The 12,248-nt window shown below is 39.6% G+C and overlaps 1 protein-coding gene across 1 annotated transcript in view; it reads right to left on the bottom strand.

The window, feature by feature from the left end:
- Positions 1-1,369: 1,369 nt before the first annotated feature.
- The window catches only part of gpc1b (glypican 1b), a 96,179-nt gene continuing 85,300 nt past the window's right edge, over positions 1,370-12,248 (bottom strand). Inside the window, exons 7-10 of the mRNA XM_061798380.1 lie at positions 11,613-11,741; positions 11,188-11,321; positions 9,818-9,993; positions 1,370-4,866 (exon numbers count right to left, since the gene is read on the bottom strand). Coding sequence (XP_061654364.1) covers positions 4,655-4,866; positions 9,818-9,993; positions 11,188-11,321; positions 11,613-11,741 — 651 coding nt within the window. The 3' untranslated portion in view covers positions 1,370-4,654. The remainder of the gene's footprint in view (positions 4,867-9,817; positions 9,994-11,187; positions 11,322-11,612; positions 11,742-12,248) is intronic.

Raw genomic sequence — 12,248 nt, forward strand, 5'->3', positions numbered from 1 at the left:
TGGCCCATAGGATCCTGCTGAATTAAAGCTAATTAGAAACATCCTGAGGAAGCTGATAACTTGTTTGTATAGAAGAAACACCTGGAAAGAAGAGGTTGAGCCTCATTTACATAATGATGTTCATGAACGGCTACATTTTGTAGGGCATCTTCAATTTATAGTAAAATCTGAGAGAGGATAATAAATGGATATACTGTCGTGATTATTTCCATGATTTTCAAGTAATGGATACAGTACTGGAGGGCGCAGGCTTGACAAACCAACGAAAGCAATGGGAGAACACGCAAGATCCACACAGGAAGGCCGAGCAGAGATTCGAACCCAGGCAGGACCTCTCGACTGTTAGGCAGACCTGCTAACCACTTTACCACTGTGTAAATTAATTAAAAGTACAGATTACATACATTTCCTGCAGGATTTTTTGGGATCACCAATTCATCTCATAATTCTTTTTGTTCTATTTATTTTGAGAAATTTTACATATGCATTTAAGAGTTTTTTTAAATGACATAATTGGTTCCTAAATTATAATTACATTCATTATAAAGAATACTTAAAATGACCATGTACAGTAATAGTTTTAAATGTGCATAACATATTTTATTAAACAATTGATTAATAGATTAGGATTACATGATTAAAAATAATCCATCTATCCATTTTCCATACCGCTTATCCTCACTAGGTTCGATTAAATTGCATTATTTTTTTATTAATCTAATTTTATTTATTTTGAAACACACTTAACATTTATTTTTACTAAAAAAGGTTAATTATAATTACACTAATAAAAAGAATAGTTAAAAATGAAAATGAATTACTTTATAACAATAATTTTGCATATGCATTTTACATTTGTTAATTATATTAAATAATTTAGTTGTAGATTACAATTATATTAGTTAAACAACATAAAAATAGCACCATATATTATAATAAGCAGTATTTTATTAACTCTGTTGCATTAGTTGAACATTTTTTTTCCCTCTAAAATAAACTTAGTCATTTATCTAATAAAATGTCTTAATGCAGTCATTAATAAAGTATTAGTAAAACAAATCATACAGTATACATTCAATTTAAAAAAAAAAAAAAAAGTATTACACCCAGAAAAGTGGACGAACATGTTTGCATGGATGGACAATTAAACTAATTATATGAAATTAAAAAAGGAGAATGAATTATTTTATTATTAAAGTAAAACATTGAACATATTTTACATAAATATTGTTTTACTTTTTAAAATAACCTCATCTACGAATTATCTGGCCCGTCTGTCCATTTTAAAAATCAAACGTGGCCCTTGAGGGGAAATGTTTGCCCACCCCCATTGTAGATTATCATGCTATAAAAGAAACAGGACACAAACTAATTGAAAATCTTGTGTTTATAGTTGACAATTTTGAAGATTTTGATACAACAGCAAACAAGACATCTGCATTGTTCTTTTTCAACCTCTTTCCGTCACTCCTCCTTGCCGCAGATTTCCCATAACAACAGAACCAAAAGGTAAATAAAAACAAGAAATTGAACTCAGTGGAGCATTAAGGTAATTCTAAACCATGTCCACCTAAATGAAGGATGAGGCATTGCTCGCGATTAAAGATTAGCGTTTAAACTCAAACCTTGCTCTCGTTTTGTGTTTTCACCATATAGACGTCTCACTAGGCCATGCTCATTTGCTCATTTGCATACACTCACGCGGGTGGTGGTGGCTTTGAGTAGAACCAAAAGCGAAATGGAGGCAAAGGCCGAAAGAAGCAGATGAAGTGTTTGAGCGCTCACATTGTGAAGCAGCAAGTATAAAGATGGAAGTGGTATTTGAATTGGAATGTCACCATCACAGCTGGAGTCCCTTCTCATTCATTATAAGGACAAATGTGTAATTTCACATTCGGATTCATCTCGAGGGCTGCGAAAATCAATCCCCAGTGGTATTTTTTTCTTTCTGTTTGTTTTGGTTTGGTTTTGAAAAGCTATCTTATTCACAAAGATTTTTAATGTCAAACTTGACCCCACCACCGGACAAAGTGACAAAGGCAGTCGAAGGCAGAAGTCATTGAAAGATGCGAACACACACACACATCCGTGCTACACAAACACACATGACAACATCCCATTTTCAGAGCTACAATTAAAAAATGTGCTTATTAAACTTTTGACAGAACTCCCAACGTCTTAACATAGATGTGGAGTATCATAGACACAGGTGCATTTTTTTTTGTTCTTTTCATATAAACAGAAAACAAAAAGGTTGCTTTTTGGTTATTTTATCTTTGTTATAATACTTCTTGATGGCATTTGCAAATTTAACCAACAGAAAATACACGTGAGATGCAGGTATTATTTTTATCCACTTGGGTCACCAACATCATGTTCTCCACTGTAGTATCTGTGACTTTGAATGTGTGTGGCTATAAAAGGCGGGACCTGGCCTGTTGAGTGATTTGGGAGTCAGTGAATGAGATTGCAGAGTTGGCTGCTGTTGGCTCAGGATAGCATTTGGCTGCTAACTGGCTAACCTGTTAGCCAGTCTGCGTGTAGAATGCATTCGGGCGTCAGTTGTGGCCATAGTAGTTGGAGTATGATCACCGGAAAATCTCGCGATACAGCGAAATATCTGTGATATGAAATTACACAGAGGATGTACGATTTAAAAGTTCGCGAAAAGTGAACCGCGAGAGACGACCGACGAGACGATGTTCTGACCTCAACATGACCACGTTGGATGACTTGCCATCTCAACAGTTTGCGGTCAGGAGGTGCCCGCCTGTTGTGGCCTCGTGTGCTTCTTCCATATGCTATGGACGTATGTAACGTTTGTCTGATGAATAAATTGCCAATATGTCCGATTTCGTCCTTGTAAATTGTAAGAGTCAGTGACAACAGCAAGATGTTTGGCAATGGCAGTGAAAAGTTGGCACATTTGACACAGGACGGTGCTGCTTATCTCATTCTAAACATTGTTACGACAAAGAGTTAATTAAAAATTTTTTTTTTGTTTCATGTCTAGTTATAGTGGATTGTCTCAGTGTGCTGCTGAGGCAATGGTGCACTTAAAAAAATAAAAGCATCCTCCATCTTGTGTCCACCATATTTCAGCATCACATACCATTAGTCCATCTATTAGAATACAGTGAACCCCTGCATATTTGCACTTCAGCATTTGCGAGTTCGCCTATTTTGCATATTTTGTGTGGGAAACCTAGGATCTGTTATTTGCTGAAAAACTTCAAGAACGCATCTTGCTGCCAAGGAACTATGTTGAAATGAGTGGAGGAGCTTCATTTAGACAAAGGTAGTGCTTTGGCGGCATTTTACTAACTCGTTGTGGGAGCTTCCATTATTTGTGAGGGAGAGGGACCAAGCACCGCCATTGAATAGCGGGGGAACACTGTATTGGGGTAAAAATCATCCCCTTTTGATTTTTTCCGAAACATTTTTAAGCTCCCCCCACTCCGTCCACATTTTTACGAGGTGTTTACAGAACAACACGGGTTATATTTCTTAAGAGAATCTTAACTAACCTCCGAGTGTGCTCCCAGTAAGTTTTGACACAATGGCGTGCTTGATTGGTGTTGCCCTGACACCACAAAAAAGAACAAAAGATGGATTTCATGTGAATTGAGGAATGAGGGAGAATGGTGGAGGCTTTAGATGACCGGCGAATAAGACGATTTCCCATTGAATAAAAAGCGAATTGGCAATTTTTCACTCAAATAAATAACATTGCGACCATCCTGTTTTGTGGCTGCCGTCGATATTGAACGACACACCGAGGCAAACGGCCGTATGACATTTGTGCAATTTAAAAGGTGAAATTACAGTAACGATGGGTGTTTGCGCGGCTGCACTTTGTAGTTCTGCCCTGCGGCAACCTGACCACATGGCGCCTGCTTCTGTTCTGATAGCCAAAATTCTGACCTGTAAAGCCTGTGAGGACAGGGGGAGGGACGGACTGTCATTTGAAACCTGACTCAAGGGTGGGGGTTTTTATGTAGGGATGGTTGGGACCATGGGCGAGATCCGGTTTCTCCCGCTTGGAATAATCACTCCAGTATGAATCATAACTATTTGTACCTCTGACATGGTCCAAAAAGTGCTGATTTCGAGGCTTGATAAATCTATTGGTTGTGCCATCCAGGTTAGTTTGCCTAAAAAAATGATCAAAATTTAACTTCTATAGAAACATTAAGGAGTGATTAAACCACTCTGGCGTCTGTGGTCGGTTATCAACAAATAAATAATACCATCAAATTACTAAGTGCCATTAAAGGAGGACTAAGAAATGAATTAAAGAGAGCGTCTTCCTCTCCCTATGAAGTGTTAGTGTTACACATGTCGTATAGGTACACATTGGATCTCCAATTATCCCAAACACCAGAAACATTAAAACATAACACGATCAGCTCTAACAGTGTCATATTATAGCGAGAGATGAAAGACAAGAGCGCATTTTTGAATACTTGTAATTCCATTTTTCTTCTCATCCGAACCCAAAAGAAAGTCCGTCCAAGTTCTTTATATGAAGTGAAGTTTTGGCAGAGTAACTACCACCCAAACCTTTCGACTCCTCCCCCACCATTTAGAACCCTCACGAAGCCCAAACCCAGTCCCGACCTCAGTCCCAGCTGGCCACTCTCCTCGCTGGCAATTATCGCAGCCGCAGCAGCAAAACGAGCAGTGACAGGAGACAAGTGACGACGCAGGGGAGGTTCTGACTGACTGAGTCTTTCACCACCTTCTTGTTTTCGGGAGGGTAGGGGTACACGGGTCGCTCGGTGACGGGGGCCAGGAGACGAGGGCCCCGGGAACACACTTCGTCGGTGCAAATGGTGCCGCTTCCAGAACCGCTGGAATCATCGCCTGTAAACACAAGGTCAGAACGTGAGCCTTGTGGAACATGGAAACATCTTTAATCATTATATATTACAATTCATCTAATACAGTACATTTAAGGACACATTTCTTTTTTTTTTTTTTTTTTGTTCTGTTCGGCTGTTAGGTCAAGCAGAATGGAGGATCTGTATCCCTTTTATGCCGGAACAGTTTTACTGTGTTTCTTAGTATTATAACTGAAGTTTATTGAGAATCACAGTCGATCAGAACAAAGTTTCTAGAGGGGAGAGAGAAACGAAGACAAAAGACAAAGCACTAATTGTAATGAGGATGAGAAAAGTAAATCATTACATATCTACAACAATGAAACATTAGATGTGAGTGTTGTATGGGGCTGTAGTGCTACGCCATGTGAGAGAAGGACAGGACAGGATAGAACAGGACAAGGACAGGAGAAGAAGCATGCCCGACAAGGGTCGTGAACCTGGCTGTACAACTGAAGTGTGGTGGGATTGACTACGTAAATTATAAAAGTCTATAGGACGAGAGTATGAGTGAGGGGATACACAAGCAATTTGCATATTCATGAGTTATTTGTCTTAATAAGTGAGTGGCCCCACACCCAGTGAAAGAGTCCCAGGGGTGTGTGCGAAGGACAGATTTCTGACATCTAGACTAGTGTTTGACACTAGACACACCACCAAACAGAAATGTCACCAAAATGATATATACAGGGTGTCCCAAAAGTCACTGTACACTTCCAATTTTTGTCCATTTAATTACAGGTTTCATTCTGACAGATATTAGGCCATCAGCACTGACAGCTTGGGCTTTGCAGTTTTTGTAAGTGTATCATTCTCTTGCCCATGGGTCGCCAATTGACATTGGAGCAGCGTTGCGAAATTGCCACCTGGCAAGAGGTTTTTCTGTCCCCGACTGCAGTGAGTGCCACTTTGAGAAGCTTTATGGCTGTCACATCGCTCCAACTGGTAGCACAATTTACGTTATCCATGACAGGTTTCTCGAAACAGGATCTGTTTTTGACAAACGCACAGCAGAAGGCCTTCCACTGCCACCACTGATGAAGATACCGAACTGCTAGAGCAGCTGTCAGCGCAAAGCCAGGGAAAGTCTATGCGGAGGACTGAACAGGGCTGAACTTCTTGCCAGGGAGCAATGGAAAATGCAATGATATGCTTTCAATTTACAAATGTACTTACTCAATGTGAAAGCTGCACCTGTTTATAGTTGAACAAAAAGCTATACTGATGTATACAGTATGAATGTCAGCAGATGGATACACAGGTGAATTGTATTTAATGGCTTCTAGCATGATGCAAAATGCCACAATTGGGCTAACAAAAAGTACAACAATACTCATGGGTGCATATTCTTTAAGATCTGTGAAAACTGACTAATATTACTGCAGGTTAGTTGAGATGGTCTACTTTGTTTCATCATCTAATCTACATGTAGCACATCTGTATCTACTGTACTGCATCTTGTGGCCAAGGCGCACGCACCAGAATTAGCAGCACAATGCACAATGAACAATCTTGATGCACAGACTGTTCAATTCTTGACATTCTGTTAAATTATGTTATTACTCTATCTTTCTGTAAAGTGCAATACTGTAGAGTGCTATTTTTCTCATAAAAACCATGTTACAGAAATGTTTGATTAGAGTGGATTGATGGCAAATCTGTTTATATTGTGTTCCAAGCTTAGTCACGCAACAAATTAAGCTTGTAAGTGAAGGTACCGCTGTACTGTAGTTCCTTGTCTATCAAAGGGCTTAAATTGTCTCGTGATTTAGTTTGTCCACCGGCACGGGGTCTGACTTCATCTGATTACATTGTAGAGACTCATCTGACTCACAGAATGTTGAAGACTCTGGTGAATCGGAACCATTTTCTCAAATGTTTTTGTTACCAAACTTCTTCAAGTCAGAAACAACCTGAAGCACGCAAACAACGGCCAGCATCAAGCCTTCAGTCAGTTCAAGATAGTTCTCAAGCTGAAATCAAGAAAAATACTACGCACCTTCTGCTATTTTCAGTATCGTTTTTCTTGCGTTTCAACACACAGAAAGAATGTCTTTTTTTGGCTACAAGTATTCCGTGAAGGCCATTTGACCAGACCTCAGGACTGCTGCTGAGTGTACAATTGTCCTGTGGGTGCTGCTGGGAAGGTCAGCTGCATTCGATTTCTGTCCGCCGTGTCCTGCTTTAGTTGCTAAACATTCTGTTCAGACATAGCAGCGAGATGACTGGAGAGAACTTCCAGCTGTGAAAACGCAAACAAAGTCCACGCTGATGCGGGATGACAATAGTGTCTTGTTGCTCACCCTGTTCAGTGCTGTAATGTTTTCTGATGAAACTGTCACTTTGGTAAAGCTTCTTTTTGTAGTTTAGCGCTTCCTCTCTCAGCTTTCATTTTCCCTTACGCAGTTTTTATTTTAAATGAATTATTTAAGTCCTATTTGAGTTTCAAATCATGCACCAAGATAGAAACACCTGCACAATTTAATGAGATCCAATACATGAGCTGTATCACAAATTTTCACAAACAGTTTAATTGTTTTGATTGACACAGAGATATTAATTCAGCGCTATATTTATTATTGCATTTGTGTGTCATGTTTTAGAACTGGTATGTACAACATACTGAGAAGTTTGTCTAGTATTATTCCATCTCATGTACTGTATCTCACAAAAGACAGTACACTCCTCAGATTTGTGTAACTACCGTAATTTCTCATGCACCCGAGTATAAAACACACCTCCCAAACTTGACTCAAAAAATAAGGAAAACCCTTCTTCGTAATTCATAATGCGCACCCATAACTTTCAATTTATTGATACATTTATAGCGGCTGAAATAAGTATTTAACACGTCACCATTTTTCGCACTCAACATATTTCCAAAGGTGCTATTGAAATGAAATGTTCACCAGAAATTGGGAACAACCCAAGTAATCCATACATACAAAGGCAGTAGAACAAATGAGATCAGAAATTAAGTTGTGTGTAATAATGTGAAATGCCACAGGGAAAAAGTATTGAACACATGAAGAAAGGGAGGTGCAAAAAGCCTAAAATCTATCAATAATCAAACAATCCAGCCCCTTGTCAGTGCAAATGAATATCAGCTGGTTCAGTGCTAATTGATGGCCGACAAAAAGGTCTCATTGCCAAGGTGTGAGTCAACACACATCTCATGATGGGTAAAAGCAAAGAGCTGTCTCAAGACCATCGCAAACTAATTGTAGCAAAACATAACGATGGCATAGGTTACAGGCGCATATCTAGGCTTCTGAATGTTCCAGTGAGCACAGTTGGGGCCATAATACATAAGTGGAAAGCCAATCATACCACCTTAGATTTGCCTCGATCAAGTGCTTCTCGCAAGATTTCTGAGAGAAGAGTGCAAAGAATAATCAGAAGCGTTTTCCAAGAGCCAAGGAACACCTGTGGAGACCTTAAAAAAGACCTGGAAATAGCAGATACTGTTGTCACCAGGAAAACAGTGAGTAATGCACTCCGCTGCCATGGACTGTATGCACGCTCACAACGCAAGACCCCATTGCTGAAAAAAAGCATGTCGAAGCTCGTTTAAAACTTGCTGAAAAACATTTGGACAAGCCAGTTAAATACTGGGAGAGCATAGTCTGGTCTGATGAGAGCAAAATTTAACGCTTTGGATGCCATAATGCACACCAAGTTTGGAGAAGGTATGGCATTGCACATCACCCTAAAAACACCATACCAACAGTGAAGTTCGGAGGTGGGAACAGGATGTTGTGGGGCTGCTTTTCAGCAAATGGTACTGGAAGGAAGGATGAATGGGTAAATGTACCAAGAGATTCTGGACAAAATCTGCTGCCATCTACGAGGATGATGAAAATGAAACGAGGGTGGACATTTCATCAGGATAATGATCCTAAACATATTGCCAAGGAAACTCTCAACTGGTTTCAAGAAAAAAAAATAAAGCTGCCCGAATTGCTCAGCCAGTCACCTACTTGAATCGAATTGAAAATCTCTGGAAAGAAATGAAACTCAAGGTCCATAAAAGAAGCCCATCGAACCTTCAAGATTTGAAGACTGCTTGTGTAGAGGAATGGGCCAAAACCACACCAGAGTTGATACATTGTACATGCGACTAGTTTCTCCATACAGGAGGCATCTTGAACCTGTCATTGCAAACAAAGGCTGTTGTACAAAGTACTAAATAAATACCAGTTGGCGTGTTCAATACTTTTCCCCTGTGTCATTTCACATTATTACACACAACTTAATTACTGAGGTTCTACTTTCTTTGTATGTATGAATTACTTGGGATGTTCCCAACATCTGGTGAAATTTTCATGTCAATAGGACCTTTGGAAATATATTTAACGAGAAAAATGGTGATGTGTTAAATACTTATTTCAGCCACTGTATACTTCAATTTACTTCATACTTCAACCGATTTCCCCCCCCAAGCTTAAGAGTGTCAATAAGGGCACCTGTTTTCAAGATGTGGACGACGAAACAGCGGACGATCCCGGAAGAATCGTTACAGAAGTGCATGTATGTTTGGCCAAGAAGGTTGGGAAAGTTAGACCCCAGAGGGATTACTGCCAAGAGGAAAACTTGCAGTTGGGATTTGAAATATATCTTTTGTCACACGTCATGGAGCTTTTATGAGCTTTTTATAGGTCTCGTGCAGTTGTTCCTTCACTGCATTTGCCACTTTGACAGATTTATGACACTTTCTGCCAAAACTTTGAAGGGTTTATGAACTATAATTTACTTCATTCACAATGGGATACATCGCGGTCATCTTTAACCATGCATTTTGAGTTATTTTTGTTAAGCCAGAAATCTCCATATTGGATCTTATATTGTGTCTTCTGATGTAGATAATAGTGTTAGTGTGTAAGTTTCTGTGGTGGCTGCGGAATATTTTGCATCTCTGACGCTAGTGTACTCACTGGTGTCCTGGAAGTCCACGTCGTTTCCGTTGAGAGCATTCTTCAGGCGGTGCGTCATGATCTTCAGCTGCATTATCTGCTGCCTTATTGCCATATCCGGCTTGGTAATGTCGATTTCCACTTCGGGGTTGTTGATCTGGCTCGCCAGGCCATCGCCAATGACCTCGGGGAGATACCTAGCACACATGATTACATGTTTACCAGTGGAAACACAAGCTGTCTGGAGACAAATTTTGTTTAAAAGTCATAGGACCATTGTTCAGTGTTGCTTTAAGTCACTAGGGGAACTTGTGAGACTTCAGCTTAGTGTGTGTTGTGCTTTCTCTTTGATTTATGTTTTTCTCACTCAAGGAGGGTGGGTACCAGTGATGTAAAGAGCTTTGGGACCTGTGATGGTGTAGATAAAGCATTACAGTGCACTTCATTTACCATTTCACAACTATTGTCAGTGACTCAGTAAGCTGCAACAATATTAGTCGTTTTTTTGTGTGCAGAGGATAAAGAATATATGGCTGTGAGTATTGTTTCATTTTCTGTCTACGTGTTTATGCACCGATTGTGTTCCAATATCCGTTGCTTAAAGCATTATAACGCCGCAACGTACATGCTATACGTTAGCCCGCTATAGTCGTTTGTGCTGTTTGTTAGCGTTATGCTAAGCAGACTAAAGGCAACTCTTTTTGGTTGTTTAAAATACAAAACACTCTTTGTTTTATGTTTAGTTTGACTTAAACTTTAACTTGGAGTGGCATTAAAAAGCTCAAAGCTTATTTTTTTAATAATTATTTCCTAGCTGCAGTGAGTTGAGCTCAACGCCACCATACAGCGCACGTATCAAAAGTCAAAGCAAAAACAAATTGGCTCGTATCTGGAAGAACTCCCCAGTTGACTCACTTGTATCTCAGGGCACCACTGTACTTGAATAAGTTTTTATAGTCCATGATGGCAACAGTTTGACTCTAAATTAAATCACTTTACATGAGTTCTTGTGGGAAATTTGACATGAAATGATTATCAAGATTCACCTATGTTCCACTGTGTAAGACAGTGGAAAAAAAAGTAACATGCATTTTTTACAGATAGTGCACATTAAAAAGGATTGAAAGCCTACTATTCCTAGCCCTGAGGGGATCCAATCTTGTAGGCCTACATGATTCATTTTGATCTGATAAGTTGAACAGAAACACCGTAGAGCAGGCTACTTCTTTACCTCATTGAAAGGTGGGCCACCTTCAATTTTAAAGGGTTCAAGGGTTCTTGCAAACCCACTAAATCCCATTTGGCAGTAGAGAGCAAGGTTTTAGCTTGAGGCAAATTAAAATGAATAGAGTATTATTGCAAAAAAGAGGTGTGATGTCTCTCTTCCCTACCTGGCGCGGGTCATTCCGTTCCAGCACCTATCTTCAGCGCCTGCACCGGTGGCCACTCTGTCGCTGCACAGCATTTTCGGGAGAGAAATCCAATATGGTTGCATGTCCCTCAGCCTCATGGTTACATCAGACACCTAGAGCACAATGCAGGACAGCAGATGTTCTTTTCTACTTTGTCCCCAAATTCCCATCATGACGTTCCACTGAAACACGGGAACGGGAACAAGTGCTGTCCTCTAAATGAGGAAGTCGTGTGCTTTATTCGTCTACCCAAACAATCATTCCTATTAAATGACCTCATGAGTGGAAAGGTGAAACAGACATTAAAAGGATTTAATTGTCTGTGCTGAGCAGTACTTTACTTTACAGCTCGATAAAACATGCCAAGATATTGGCCAGACTCTCTGTAATATTTTTCAGCTCACCAGTCGGCCAAGTTTATTCGCACTGCTCGATGACCTCTCCTCAACTGTAACCTTTTCGTTCTTCGGGAAGACGTCCACTTCTGTACCGCCGACTGATTTTTCTCGGAGCGGGCCACAAGCCAGGAGCAACTTTAGACGTGATAAAGAAACAAAAAGGAGAAGCAGAAATGGAGAGAGAACATTTTGAGAAAAGTTAATAAGGTTGATTTCTATCAATTTGTACAAGGGCCACACTGAAAGGAAAGAAAAAGTTGAATTAGGCTGTAAAAATCCAACAATCCAGCCCTTTACATTGCATGCTAGTGTTTTCGCATATTGCTAGCTTGTTTTAGAGCATTTTGATGATCTTACAAGAACCTCAGAATCTTGTGTTCTATCCCAGTTTAAGCACCAAACCTACCAAAAGAAAGAGTAGAATATCTTCTTTCATCAGAAAAAAAGTTTGTTTCTATTTATTTTAGTAATCAGCAGCCAAACATAGGTTCATTTCACCCAAAACAATTTTCTGACCAAAGAGCAGGAAAAGAAATTTGCTTTTGGTAAAATACAAATGTCAAGCAGAACAGTAGCTTTGACGCTAATATTGTTTTGCCTTTCCTCAAACTATAAAACAACAAAAACAAGACTGATAAAGGG

Source organism: Phyllopteryx taeniolatus, chromosome 14, assembly GCF_024500385.1.
Source record: "Phyllopteryx taeniolatus isolate TA_2022b chromosome 14, UOR_Ptae_1.2, whole genome shotgun sequence".
NCBI lineage: Eukaryota > Metazoa > Chordata > Actinopteri > Syngnathiformes > Syngnathidae > Phyllopteryx > Phyllopteryx taeniolatus.